Source organism: Erpetoichthys calabaricus, chromosome 18, assembly GCF_900747795.2.
Source record: "Erpetoichthys calabaricus chromosome 18, fErpCal1.3, whole genome shotgun sequence".
Classification (NCBI taxonomy): domain Eukaryota; kingdom Metazoa; phylum Chordata; class Cladistia; order Polypteriformes; family Polypteridae; genus Erpetoichthys; species Erpetoichthys calabaricus.
Window position 1 is genome coordinate 42,197,114 of NC_041411.2, and position 15,915 is coordinate 42,213,028.

A 15,915-nucleotide genomic window follows, 5' to 3' on the forward strand; every position below is an offset into this window, starting at 1 on the left:
ATTACTTGTTGCTTGTTTTTTTAAAAACAAAACAAATTATGTGGTACAGGTATGAAAATGAAGTACAAGTATGTATTAACAAAAGAGCTAAAAAAAAAAAAAAAAAAAAAAAAACCTTCATTAACACTGAACTAATAAAAAACCAAACAATGCTTACAACTACCTGTAAAATATTTAGAGATCGTCGCATATCACCTGATGACAGATTCACAAGAGCCTTCAACCCATCTGGACTTGTATCAACACTGTAAACACAAAAAAAATACATAGAGTAGAGTAACTCACAAATAAGTAAATATAAAAAGAGCAACACAATACAAGCCAAGTAAACTTGACATTACAGTATAAACATCAGTATATCCCAGTATATGCCCAGTCATCACTCAGGTTTGCAGAGTATTTATTCAAGTTAAAATACTAATTGTATATAATGAAACCTTCACTTGAAATCAAAACCGTTTACTGAAAATATTTAAAACTAAGTACAGAACCAGAATGGAACCAGAACAATAATGCGTATTAAAATAAAATGAGATGATGACTGCTTTAAGAAAATTATGCATCAATGCAAAAAATCTCAGAAACCAGTAAATACATACTTATGATGTAAATGATAAATGTAAAGCATCTGACCTTTCAATCCAGCAATACTTAAATTCACAACACAGATATAATCTTATAAAATTCTTTGTACCTCTCTTCCACTCAGGAACAAATAAAGGTGATGCCATATTTTCCAGGCCTTACTGTGACTTAAATACAGTCAATGACTACTTTAAACGAAAACTACTGGTCATTAGTTAAATGATACATCAACATATTATTCATCCTTGGACAAAGCTGGCAATTATTTTAAATATATAATGCTTTCCTTACACAAATTTTGTTCATAATGAGATTTTGGGCAAAAATACAACTAGTTAATTCATATTTGCCCTAAACACATTCAGTGAAAAGTACAGAGATAACCTTTATATTGAAAAGCAATTGATTTGACTCAAGCTATCGAAAAGGAAAAAAAAAAAAAAAAAAGATGTTCTCACTGTACACACAACTAGATGGCTTAACAGTGTTTATATGGTTATTGTTGTATATATTTTAAAAAAAATGTGTAAAATACACTGTGAAGATGCAGGTTAAGTGTCCATTGGAGAACACTTCTTGTCACCTTTTGGAAGTTCATACACCATGCTGTATAAAGATTATTGTGGCTTTGGCACTAATGGTAAGCACTGTAAACTCTGCCTTGCTTCTACGAATATTTCTGATAAAACCAGAAGATGACAACAAGCAATCAAGTCTACAGAGAAAATTCTTCATCATGGAACACAAAAAATACTTTAATTTTCTCTAACCTGGAAAAATTATTTTCAAGCAAAATCAGTGCTAAACACTGCCTGATGCCTCAGCAAAAAGTCTGATCCAAGGATGCCCCACCTCACAATTTACAGAACTTAAAGAATATGCTACTAATGCCTTGATGCCAAACACCAAAGAACAACTTCAGAGATCAAAATGGTTAAAGAGTGAAAAGATTAAAGCCACAAAGGTGAGGCACTGGTACACAGACTCTGTAAATACAATTTCCATCGGTCACTTACTAAGAAAAACATTGTACTGCTATCAAGGTCTGGTTAAAGGAGGTGCATGAATTTGGGGCCAGATACAATCAACTATATATATATATATATATATATTATATATATATATATATATATATATATATATATAAAACACAACATTCTCCATGTCTAAGGGGCTACTGCAACTTTCTTTGCAGTGTGATAGTTATACATGTAGCTGAAACATAATTTTCCTGTAGTGGCAAAAATTGCAAATGTCAGCCTTTATCTATGTAGTGACACATTATTCTAATATAATAAGAACACCAGGCTAATGGCTACACCTAGCTTGATTTTCTATATGGTGAAAGTGCCCAACTGTACTGAAGTAGCCTGGTTCAAGATAACCAATTAGTTGCTGAAAACCAGCTTCAATAACTACACAGATTTTCAACATACCTTGTTCTACCATCACACACACCCTCTGTGCTATTTCCTTGGCCTGTCACTCATCAGTTTTTCCTGGCTAATGCTGCGTGTATGGTAGGTTACTGCACTTCAACCTCGCAAGTGGCATGATTGTTTTTACTAAGGTGAACTTTTCACTTACTTCTCCTGTTCTATGACATATTCCAGTCTGGGGATCATCTGTTCCTGGGAAAGTGGGCCAAACCTGAACCTTGTGCACCGAGACTGCAACGCTGGAATTATCTTTGAAAGATAGTTGCAGATTAAACAGAATCTTGTATTCTCTGTAAACTTCTCGATCACTATAAGACAGGAAAAAAAAAAAAAATTATATATATATATACACACATATACATATATATACATATACATACATACATATACACACACAGTGGAACCTCGGTTTGCAAGCATAATTCGTTCTGGAAATGTACTCGTAGTCCAAAGCACTCTTATATCAAAATGAATTTCCCCATAAGAAATAATGGAAACTCAAGATGATTTGTTCCACAACCCAAAACTATTCATATAAAAATGATTAATACAAAATATAAAGTAAAAATACATAAAACAAATTAACCTGCACTTTACCTTTGAAAAGAATCATGGATGGTGTGAGTGAGTTTCTAAAGTCTTGTGGGATTGCACCCAACGGGACGACACACGGAAGAGCATCCCAAAGCACTCGCAGTCTCCCAGCGCTGTAGCAGTTCGTCGTAAAAGCAAATCCGAAAAGATCGCGGACATGCTACAAGCGCCTGCCGTTGATGGGTGATACAAGGAACAAGGAAAATTATAAATGTGCAGGGCCCTGCCTGACTGCTGTGTCTGTGTATAAATAACCGCGCTGTTGCTGTTTCAAGCTGAATAAAGCTGGTGTTGCTAAAGTACGGAGACTCAGCTTCATGTTTTAGGGTGCAAGACGAGGACTCGCACGTCACAGCACACACGCGTGCGCGCGCACACATGCAAGCGAGCAAGCACATACACACACGCGTACACACACACAGTCACAATGCTAATGCTGTAGTAAACAGTATACGCTTTTACAGATGTTGACTATATGAGTGAGGCACGCCGACTCAGATGGAGAATAGGAGACGATTGCCCACAATCCCATAGCGAGAGAGAGAAGAACCATCAGCTCAGTTGTGATCACATGATGCTCAGCAGACAAAGCGTACACATACTACTCGTACTGCAAGAGCTTGCTCGTTTATCAAGTCAAAATTTATTAAAAAATTTTTGCTCGTCTTGCAAAACACTCGTAAACCAAGTTACTCGCAAACCAAGGTTCCACTGTATAGTGTGAATTAGACGCTGTATAGCGCCCGACCTGGCACAGACTCACACTGAGGCACGTGTAAAAAGACAAAGACTTTATTTTTCTTCAGTTGGAGGGCACGTCTTCCCCGTGAACCCCCCAGCCACAACACAGTCCCAAAAGCACTTAAAGTAAATCACAACAAACACTCTTCTGTCACCACCACTCCTCCCATCTAGCTTCGTCCTCCACCTCCCAACTCTGGCTCCTGAGTGGTGGTTGCTGGCCCTTTTTATAGCCCACCCGGAAGCTTGATCACCTGTTTCTGACTGCACTTCCGGGCAGGACTTGTAGAGTTGTCCAGGCCGTCTCAGGGACCCATGCAGCACCCCCTGGCGGCCACCCCAGATCCCAACAGGGCTGTGGAGAACTCAATCTCCAATGGAGCCCTGCGGGAAACTGAGGCACCATCGTCAGCCAAGGAGGCTGCCACCAAGCGTCACGGGGGAGGTACTGAAACGCCCATGGTTGCTCCCCTATGTAGAAGGCGTCCCGGCCGGGCATGGGACCTGGCCACAATAAATAAAATATATATAGTATATAAATATTTATATATTACATATACAAACACACAAAACATTAATGTCTTAAGGCTGAAAATAAGATGAAAATGACTTCTAAATCATATTGGTTCAGCATTTTATTAAAAAACACATCTGTGTCATATTAACAAAATGCTAATCACACAGGAACAAGACCCACTGTGTAACTTTAAAAGATGCTGTGAGCCATTCAAGCAACAAAATGACATATTTCTACAATTTCATTATTGCCATAATGGATGTACAGTAAATCCGTTAACTGACAACTATTCAAGTCAGCCACTCTCAAAATCAAAACCTATATTACACTTATGCATTTATGACTATTTACTTTCACAGTCAAATCATCTCCTTGTTACAAAAAATGTGTTTGTTGGAGGTGGCGTGTGGGAAAGGAACTATTGTGCCAAACAGAGCATCAACAGTAGATTAAATTCTTACCATTTTACAATATCATTATATATTACAGCATAAACTAAACAGCACTTAGTGGTTCTACAATTCATTGGTGAACTGGAAACACACCCACTGTGCTAGTGCTGACAGAAATAAGTGGCCTCTTCTCTTTTTGTTACCAAACCTAATCCTATTTTATTTATACCTTCAAATGACAAGTCAAACTAAACACTGGTTTACACAAAAGGTCACTGACACACAGAAATACACATTCGATCTGTTACTTAAATCAGTAGTTTAGGTCAAACAAACAAGTTGAGAAGAGCTAAAAAAAAAGGGAAAAAAATGAGTAGACTAGTGGAATTCAATTGTATGATAAAATTCAGAACTGTAGTAATAAAATGCAACCTCTTGTACTGCCTCACCCTTGCGAATCAAATGTTCATTTGCAGTGGACATGATTTAATATGTTTAACATTAGGTATCACTGCATTCCATTCCATTCCATTTTAACATAAGTGATTTTACAGGGTTTAAATGAAGAACTGGTTTCTGCATCAGGGTGTTGTATTTGCACGCACTGTGCTTTATTCTAAAATTTCTTGTTGACTACTTGGTCAATGTACTTTCTCAGTCAATCTCAACAAGCCTAAATACAATAAAAGCAGTAAACAAAGTTCCTGGTGTAAAAAGATTGTGCTACTTTTAAAATTACTCATGTTCCAATGATATGCAATACAGTATGGTGTCTTCTTGACAACTACCCACACAAAGACCAGCAAAACATAACTTGAAGAAAGAATTTTCTCTGTATTTAACTAGTTTATCTCAGTCGAACACTTTATACAAAATTTTCTCCACATTTTGTTCACAAAGTGTAAATATGATGATGTGTGAAAAACTGATAAAAGGAACAAATAACACACTGCCCTAGAGCTAAAACTGTGGAATGAAAACAGACCGATCACATAAGCTTTGGATAACATTCCAATACTGGGATGTAAATGTGTGAAGAACTAAGAGGCCATTAAAAATAAAATAAAAATTATTGCATAGTGGAAAATGTTACCAATACCAAATAACTGGGCAAACGGATAAACCAGATATTCTTACTCACTACTTTTAATCTATCAATTTAATAATTTACCTTGGCCACATCAAGAAGCAACAAGCATTAATATATTCCTTAACAGTTGCACCAGCCAGTCACACAGTTAGTATACACATTCTTGGCATTAACTCATAGGGGAAGTTGAATTTTAAAGTAAAAGTTAACTTTTCAAAAGGGGTTTATCTGTATTTATTAAATAAATCAGTTCAATTAGTACAGAAACTAAAGGCCCTGTTGAGACAGAAAAAAAAGTTTAAAAATTACCCAACTATAATTTAGTTTATGAAAAGGAACCATACTAAACATACTGCTGCAAGAAAAAACAGAAAATGTTTTCTCCTGCAAATATTCACAGTTACTGCTCTTCTTGCTTAGAGTGCTTTAAACAACATCAGGTGGATACATTTGCAAACTTTTCTAAAAACATGTTTTAACTTTGTCATTATGGGTTACAGAGTGTAGACTGATGAGCAAAAATGGCAAATTTATCCATTTGAAATTAAATCAACACAATTACACATGCAGAAAGTAAAGGGGTCTAAATACTTTCTGAAACCACTGTAGTACTCATGATTTAGGAAATAAAATGTTTTATTATATTGAATACAGTTTTGCAATACAAAACTTTATAATTAAAATCTGAACCTCTGAAGGTGTCCTGTGGTATCTTAGCACCAAGATGTTAGCAGCAGATCCTTTAAGTCCTATAAGTTACCAGGTGAGGTCTCTATTGATTAAACTTGTTTTATCCAGTACATCCCACAGATGCTCGATCAGATTAAGACCTGGGGAACTTGGAGGACAAGCAAACACCTTGAACTCTTTCTCATGTTCCTCAAATCATTCCTGAACAATTGCTGCAGTGTAGCAGGGGACATTTTTCTACTGAAAGAGGCCACTCACATCACAGAACACCATCGCCATGAAGGGGCATACATGGTCTGCAACATTAGGTACTGTATATGGTATGTGTCAAAGTAACATCCACATAAATGTCAGGACCCAAGGTTTCCCAGCAAAGACACTGCCCAGAACATCATGCCGACTCCACTGCGTTCATCCTACAGTTCACCCTGTTGCCATATCTTTTCCAGGTAAATAACGCACACCCCCCTAAACACAGGATCTAAAAGAAAATGTGGTTCATCAGACCAGACCACCTTCTCACATTGCTTAATAATAATACATTTTAATGGTCATCACATGCCCATTGGAGGCACTTCCAGTGGTTGACGGAGGTAAGCATGATCATTCTGACCAGTCTGCAGCTATGTAACAAGCTGCAATGATGGGGTTGCTACATTCAGTTTTTTTTTTTTTTTTGGTTCCAATACCTATATCATTTAACTGGATTGGCCGATTCTAATACAGATTCAGAAAAAAGTACACTAAGCTCCTGCATAACCAGACACAGAGAAGCCTTATGTTCAAGTGTTAACACTGGTAAATTTATATTTAAATTATGGATCACAGGTTTTACCTGTTCATTTTTTATGAACAAAATTAAATTCTATAGGCTTACTGTTTTGCGACCATAAAAATAGTAAAATTCCCTTAATGTACATACAACTAATAAAATATGCAGAGAAAATATTTACCCAAAATATATGTCAAGAAAATAAAATGCTTTTCCTTATTACAAGCTTTCATATTGTTTAATTCATTCTGTAATGTACTTATATGAAACAAAGCTTATTTTAAAAAAAGTAGTTTTCACCATTTGTCTAACAAAACATACATTCTTATACATCGACTCAGTGAACTGATCTTGGCAGTTAAACACTGTTTAAATGTAACTACATTTATAGATTTTAGTCTACTGCCTTTTTGCTGTTAAAATGTGCATTTCCTATATTTATACAGTGTTTGTGTTTTTCCAAATCTTAGTTCTTAAGGTGTAATTATAAATATGGATTACCATTTTGATTATACTGTAAAAAAACAAAGGAAAACTAAAATCTATGAAATGTTTATAAGATGTTTATCAAGAAGATACAAGGCTAACAGAGTTAACAAAATAATAACATTTTTGTATAGCACATTTTCATACAAAAAAGTAGCTCAAAGTGCTTTACATAATGAAGAACAGTAAATAAAAAAAAAAATATAACAAATTAAAATAAGACAATATTAGTTAACATAAAAAAAAAATATAAAAATGTACAAATATAAAACTTGATTACTAAGCAGTAATTTCAAATTCTTCTTTATCTTTTCTTTGTTTAATTGAAACACAAGCTTGTTTACCATCCAAACTCAGACAAATTGTTTGTTCGTTTTAATTAAAGGGCAAAATTAAAAGGTTTGAACTCATTAAAGTAGCCTTTCTTGCCACTTGTCTAACTGCACAAGAGGACACCTCCACTTCCTTTTTTCAGTTTATTACTCCACTTTTTTTAAGGTAAAGGTTAATTATTTTGGTGTTCTCTCTCTCGTAGTCTGCCTCACCTGTTCATTTACAAGAAGCAATAGATGTTTCGCTCAACTACTACAGCATATCATTTTGCGTAAAAGAGCACTACAACTATTACCATAAACTTTAGATAAGGAATGAAAAAAATATTTTTTGTGATAGGCCAATTGTCCGACCACCAATCGAGTTTTTTGTAATGAAAATCATCCAGCATTAAGTTTTTAGCCATTTGTGCTACAGTAGCTTTTCTATGCAATCAGACCAGATGTGCTAACCTTCGCTCCCTATGTGTGTTAATGAGCTTTGGGCACTCATGACCCTGTTTTCCAATTTCCCTTTCTACGACTTTGGTAGGTACTGGACAATGCACCCACAAACATCCCACAAGACCTTCCATTTAGGAGATGCTCTGACCCAGGCATCTAGCACTCACAATTTGGCCCTTGGCAGAGCCACTCACATCCTTATGCTAGCCCATTTTTCCTGCTTCCAACACAATTTGTTCAAGAATGGACTGTTCAATTGCTCTCTAATATATACCACCCCTTAACAGGTACACTGAAGTGAGAAAAATCAATGCTATTCATTTCACCTCTCAGTGGTTTTAATGTTGTGGCTGTTAGGAGTAGACGGGCACAGAAAAGCTCTTGGATAACCAAAAAACACCTACTATAAAATACAAAACTCATTTACAAATTATTTTTTTTTATAGTTAACTTGCAGAATTTAGATTTACTATGAAGCTTAATTCATCTTCTAAAACTGTTTTTCCAGGTGAGGGTCGCGATTTTTCAGAAAGGGAAAAGTGCCTGCATGGGTTGCATTCACCCTTCCTCACCCCAAAAATTTTGACATCTACCATATATTTTTTTAATATGTAGATCATCACTCAACAGCAAGAAGTATGCTTACCTCTTCTTAAAGCATTTTGGGCATCTTGAGTCATGGCATCTGCTTCATCTAATATGACCAATTTAAAGCCTTTTCTGGAAAAAAAATACAATTAAAAGATAAATATTTACATTCACTTAACTCCGATTCACTGCATTATATTAAAGTACACACAATGCATTTCATTAAATCACATCATTTTGCATATTCAATTTTGCAGAGGGAGAAAGTAATGTGTTCGCATAAAAATGGACAAGAGGTCTCAGTATTCACATTGATCAAATAATAAATTTATATAGCACCTTATCACACATTTACATGCAAGTCAAGGTGCTTTCCACAGATTAAATCAACAAAAACAAAGACATACTAAATTCACTTGGATTATTATCATTAATTAATACTATGATAATTTCTAATAAATGTAAGTATACTAAATACAAAATCCAACCAGGTATTGCTAAGCAAAATGTAACCACTAAAGTGTAAAACAAACCATTCTTATAAGAAAAAGATTTTCTAGTTAAAATAATTTTATATTAAAGGTTGACAACAGAACAACCAGATCTAATAAATATGTATAAAATGAAAATATCTACATCTACGTAGGCATACGTACATGGTAACCCATTGAGTAGAAACAGTCTGATGTTATTAAAGTTAATGAAAAGATACAAAAGTAAATAAAATAGTCCATACCTGACTATATACATAATACACAATTATACCATTTGTGTTCAAAAATCTCTAGCATTATATATATTTTGAAAATACTGAATGAGTAACCATTACATCATAACTCTTCTTAATGCTAGATGTATAACACTCGATATATGTCAATAATAAATTTAATAAATATCTTCCTTACTTGAAGATTGTTCTGGTGCTTGCAAAGCTCAAAATAGGTCCCCGTACTACATCTATACCTCTGTCATCAGAAGCATTTAGCTGAGAAAATAAGATTGTATGATTATGTAATGAAGGACTTTTTTTAATTAAAACAGAACATACACATCCATTGACTACCCAAGCTTTGTGACATGTGATTATAACAGGATCATTACACCAGTGCTTGCTGTAAAAGGCACACCAGCATGTAGAATAAGGACATGCATGTGCTCGTGGACATTCTACTGTAATATGTCCTGAAATTTATTGTATTAATATGACTAAGGCAAACATGGGATTAGAGAACTCAGTGCAAAAGGTTTAAGGAAAGCCAAATTTATAATGGTTCTAAACAGATAGTATTGACAAAAGTGGTCACTTTACTAGCTGTGTAAAAGGAGGAGTAAAGATAGCTACTTTTAATATTGGGAATGTAGTATTCCATGCAAACAGGAAATGGCATGGAAAGGTTATAATAAATTAAATGGGCTGGTACATGGTACACCTTTTTAAGGAGCACAGCTATAGTTTGCTACAGCTATAAAGATAACTGTACAGAAATGATAATCATATTCTTATTATTTGCTTGACAGGCTGGTAGAAACGAAAAAAAGAAAGTAAGACTTTACTCTAGCTTACTGATGGTGATGTGTTAGCTACTTCAGCTTAAGGCAATAAAGTAGAGTATCAAGCTGAATGAACATGTGAGAGCCAATATTAATGGTTATATGGAAACCTATGGACATTTAGATTTGGTACAAGAAATGTTGAGAGTGAAAGATATAGGTTTCTGTGGTGCAAGTCAATTGGTTATTTGCAACATCCCAATTTCAGAAATGAAGAGAAAAAACTTAAGAAATTCCAGAAAAGAGATAAGAGGAACATAATGAAAATGTAAATAAACACTGTCTTTGGAGAAGGCATCACAAAATTGATTGGTTATAGGAAACCTCAGTCCTAGTCATAAGAAAGAACCATAAGAAATATGAGGCAAAAGCAAAAACCTCAATCACAACAGGTAGCAAGCAAATAGGAATAAATCAGCGGTCAGTTTCTGTACTAATGTTTAAACAAGAAATAAAAACAATGGTGACTAGGAGAAAAATGAGCATAATACAGTTTTTAAGGTAAAAGTGAAGGGTGAAGTTGGAGCAGTTTATGCATTTATTATAATACAAATGGAAGTGGCAACCAGAAATCTTGAATAATCTTGCTATGACTGCAATTCATTTATGAATGAAAAACCTACAAGCGGTAAGACAAACATTGGGAATAAATCAACATGGATGTTTGGTCAAATTACATACACTGTAAAGTTGTTAGATGGAAAACTCTTCAAAGCATAGAAGAGGGTTCACCAAATGCTTTTTCAAATGCAGGAATTTAGATACCAGATGCTACTGTAATAAATGTAAAATTAGGCTGCAGTAACTGGGATTTTTCGTAAACAACAGTCACTCAGATATTCAGGACAAGTCAACACATGGCAGCAATAGTAAAGCCTAGACTCACATGCAAGAGTTTGAGAAATGTTATTCATTGTGAATTCCCTAAACAAAATAAATAAAATAAAACAAACTTCTCTGGTGGTGAAAAATAAATGCAAGCTAAATGAGGCAGTGTACAGGGATATGAAAAAAATATGGCAGAAGAAAGAACACAGCATAATATCTAAGGAATGAAAGTCGAATACTCAGTTTAAAGAAAGCACTGCTGTGAAGGAAACAATTCATGTAGTATGTAGAACCATGCCAAGATGGTTTGCACATGTGGACAGAAAGGGAAAAATGTGTGTGTAAATTTCCAGGAAGGCTGACAAGAAGAAAAAGGCTGAACATGGTGGCACGGAACAAGGATGCTCCATGTAAAACCCTTAAGACCATGCTTAGTGGAAGAAGAGAAAACATAAAAAAAGCCAGCCAAACGAAGGAAATGTAGATAATGTTCATTAATGTATGTGCGTCAATACAGAATACTTTCAACTTTAAAAAACTGGGGAAAAAAAATCATGATTATCTAAAAGAAAAAAATTTTAAAAAAAAGTTACGCTGAATACAAACTGCAACTACAATTTTTTTTAATCAAACACTTCTAAATATATAATTTTTTAAATTAATATTTTGTTTACCTCCAAAACCATGGAATTAAATTCTTTATCCTTATATAATTGTTTTGCACATGCCAGAATCGTAGATGTCTTTCCAGTCCCGGGAGGACCATAGAATAGCAAATGTGGAAGTCTGTCTTCTTTGATAAAGCGCTGAACTGTACAGATGACATATAACACAAAAAACAGAAGACAAAACAAAGAGAAATTATTGCACTAGGGCTCATAATCTCAGTATTTTATCATTAAGAAGTGACAATAAATGAAATAAAATCAATTAACCCCTCAACCTTATTTATGCTCTTAAAAAAAGGACTGAAGGAAGTGCTGACCCCAAAACTTATTGCAAGCAACATATGCAACACTGCTCCTGAACTATGTCCAGTGTATACAAAAAATATTATCCATAAATATTTTAAATACTTTAGAAACCTGCATTAATTCCATATGCATTTTCATTGTACAAATCATTTTATTTTAATATTTTTCTTTGAATTACTTTCAAGATAAGCATTTGGCAAGGATAAGGCATATTCTGCAATGCACTGCCAAGAGCCCCTCCCTAGCACCCACTGCAACTGGCATAGAACCTATGTAAAGAAAGACTATTGATGGATAAAAAGGAAACTAATATTTTAGACATTTCTTTATATAAATGTATTTTGGATTATCATGGAAACAGTCCAACAATTTTGTCAAATTAGTGTTTATAATGGATATTCACTTACTTGTACTAAGAATATCCTGGTGTGATATTAAATCATCAAGCTTCTGTGGCCTGTATTTTTCTACCCTGAAAGACATTAAAAGAAGCTTAATATTCAACTGTAAAAAAACTCTACAGACTCACAATTTCTGACTCCAACACAAGCTTTTACTATTTAACACCTTAACAATAAAACTTAATTCGACAGATATACAGTATGTATAGGTCAGGAGTAGGCAAACTCAGTCCAGGAGGGACGCAGTGGCTGCAAGTATTTGTTCCAACCCAGATTCTTAATGAGAGGTCAATTATTGCTGATGAAGTACTTACTGCTGAAATGACATTTTTCTGTTTCATTTTACTTGTCTCAGTTGTTAAGGTTCCCCACCTTTAATTGCTTATTTCGGCATTAAACAGCTACATTCACTTTTTTAATGGCTCCTTATTAGCAATAAGTTGCAAATGACAAAGCAGCCAGCAATTCATCTAACTTGTTTCCATTTACACCTGTGTGGATTTATCATGGACTATGTGGCTTAATAAAAAATTTAAGAGATAAATGTGAGAGACTGAAAATTACCTGTTTTAGGCTTGAAATCATTTGGATGATTTTCTTGGAAGTGAAAAAAAATCTACAATATAAGAACATAATATTGCAGACTACCATGCCATAAAATTAAATAAGGTCTGAAATTGGCAAACATTGGTTTCTAAGTAATTAATTACCCTGGAACGAAAACATGCAGCCACTGCGGCCCTCCAGGACTGAGTTTGCCTACCCATGGTATAGGTAAACAGTACAAGAAAGAGCACTAATTTAAGAAATGATACAAATAAAATGGTAGGCAAGAGGTAGTACAGTATTCACAAAAGCTCATGAAGCTGCGCCAATACTCCTGAAAGACCAATTTAACAGCTCTATAGTTTAAGTATTGCTGCTGCAGGACAGATTTGAATCAAGGACAAACAAGTGAGATAAATAAACAGAGAAACATTTACATGAGAGGTTCTAATCAGGAAAATACTGATTAAACCTTATTAATATTAGCACATAATATATATATGCATTTCCCCTTGGGATTAATAAAGTATCTATCACATACATTGGGGTAACCAACCTAAACCAGCTGTAATTTCTCCCCTTACACCATCTTCAGATCACATCTGGCGTAAATCAAATGAAAGAAAATAACTGAGTCCATCAAACACAAGTTCTTGCTAAATCTTGCAGTAAAAGGAGTCATTTAAGTACAGTTTTGTAGTTTTCAATAATCTTTTAATTTTTATTTTAACTCCACTAGTAGCAGCACCACAAATGAGAAATATGCAAAACTGATAAATACCATCATCAAATACTTTTTAAAAATTAATTTAAGGTAATTTATGATTCTGATTTTTGGTGTATTTAAATCAAACGTCAAAAAGCATTTTGCTTCCAGCAATAAATTCAGTCAGGATTAATACTGACTAATTAATATGAATAATACTCAGATTACTAAGCACTTGAAATTGAATTAGAAAACTCCTTGTAAATTTGGCTGATTATTAAGTATCTGAATACTAAATTAACTAATTAAGCACAATTATCAACAGCTGTCTTTTATGTGTTATATGTTGACATCTAGCATACACTAGATTCAGATGTGCTACTAGACAATGCAGAAAGAAAAATGCTCGCATGAAGAGTCTAAAGGATAAAGTAAAGAAAAGTTTGTTTTCTAAACTGTATTTACATAATTGATTAATTCATGATGTTAGATATCTCAGTTCAACCACACTTGTTAATGAGACATAAGCAAAAGATATCCACAAACAACAAGCATGAAATGGATAGGAAAGCATTAAGCACAAAAGTACCTGACTACAATACACAAGTATCAAATGAAACACACATTTTCACGTGGTCATTTCATTCACTAATTGGTGTGCTTTTTTTAATTATCATCATCATCATCATCACCACCCATGAAACTTATGTTTTCTGTTAATTTTTTTTTTTTTTTTTGCACATGTATGTGTTGTACCTTGAGCCAAAGTCGTTCTGTGATTAGAAATAATGCTACTTACTACATGGGACACTGACCTGCACAAAAGCAAACTGTTTCACCTATGCTGGCCTGCTACAGACTGGTCCAAGCACAAAGAGAAAGGCCAATGCTAAAGGTATATTTGTGAATAAATGTGCAGAGACCAAGGACAAATCACAATATACAATAAAATAGCTAAAACAATTACTCAACTAATCACCAAATTGCATTTCAAAATGATATGCGGCTTTAGCATTGAAAGAAGTTTTGAATTTGTATTTTTGTAACTCAGGAAAAGGGCCAAATCGCTTCTTGCAAAGATGCTGGCATTATGCACAGCATGGGAACCAATCTTGGGCACAGCACTTCCTTATCACAGGGAAGGTGCACACACAAACTGGACTGGTTTAGATTCATTAATTAACCTAACATGCACATCTTCTTGATGCTGGAGGAAAAACACACTGACATTAGGAGAACATGCAAACTTTAGAAACAAATTTTTAAACTAATCTTTCATCTCTAACTCTGCAGTGATTGTATATATTGTGCAGAGTCTGACTGTAATAATTACTGTCATATATTGCATCTTGGCTTATGTTCTCGAATCTGTGTCATTTTGTTTTTGTACTTTCCTGCTGCATACAAATTTCTATCTGCGATATTAAAGTTTACCTATGTGTTATAGAACCCACAGATAACACGGTACAATTCAGGGTTGCAGAGATGGCCCGAGCCTATACAAATACATGTGACACTATCGATTAAAATGGAAAGGTTAGATGATCTCTGAATAGTTGGATTTTTCTTTCTTTCACTTGAAATTTTCTATATTTTATTATTGTAGACAATTTAACCACATTACTGCAACACATATATTTGTACTGCCTTCACTTAGCAGTGTAGTATTACATTAGGAATTATAGTGGCATTTTTGTAGTACCTCAAGTGTTAACAATATCATAAACTGTTAAGTAACAAGACCTTACAATAAACTGTTTATTTACCTTTGTGCAATGTAGCATACTACCATGCTGATAAAATTATTTGTTAATATTAAGCATTCACGGATCTTAAACTCAAATATGCAATATCAACAGAAACATGTCTCAGTTTAAACAGCCTTTGATCATTCCAATGTGAAATTATTTTAGTAGGCCATATTGCAGAGATTAACAGTTAGTAAACTGCTAAGTAAACTAAAGCCAAAAGAATGGTTATGTATTGATACATAATAGTAAATGAGTAATAGATGCATTTTTTGCAGTACCTAAAACTGTTGTTGAATTGATAGAATTGTGCTTTCCAACAATTACCACATGAAACAATACAGAGGTTGGAGGGCACCACTCGACAAACCACCTGGATAGGGACCCGAGTGTGGCGGGTACCACTTCAGCACCACACTGGGACAGTGCGAGTTTTTTTTTTTTTTTTTTACGGTAGCTGTAGTGCCAATCCTGCCAACAACCCCCAGATT

General features: G+C 34.4%; 2 protein-coding genes across 2 annotated transcripts in view; one reads left to right on the forward strand and one right to left on the reverse strand.

Annotated features, from left to right (window-relative positions):
- The window catches only part of wsb2 (WD repeat and SOCS box containing 2), a 53,304-nt gene extending 43,053 nt beyond the window's left edge, over window positions 1-10,251 (forward strand). The window contains exon 10 of the transcript XR_007933916.1: window positions 10,230-10,251. The gene's annotated coding sequence lies outside the window, so the exon portion shown is untranslated. The remainder of the gene's footprint in view (window positions 1-10,229) is intronic.
- Window positions 1-15,915, reverse strand: part of rfc5 (replication factor C (activator 1) 5) — a 44,147-nt gene that overhangs the window by 27,074 nt on the left and 1,158 nt on the right. The window contains exons 2-7 of the mRNA XM_028825446.2: window positions 12,431-12,495; window positions 11,724-11,860; window positions 9,576-9,655; window positions 8,729-8,802; window positions 2,173-2,332; window positions 164-245 (exon numbers count right to left, since the gene is read on the reverse strand). Coding sequence (XP_028681279.1) covers window positions 164-245; window positions 2,173-2,332; window positions 8,729-8,802; window positions 9,576-9,655; window positions 11,724-11,860; window positions 12,431-12,495 — 598 coding nt within the window. The remainder of the gene's footprint in view (window positions 1-163; window positions 246-2,172; window positions 2,333-8,728; window positions 8,803-9,575; window positions 9,656-11,723; window positions 11,861-12,430; window positions 12,496-15,915) is intronic.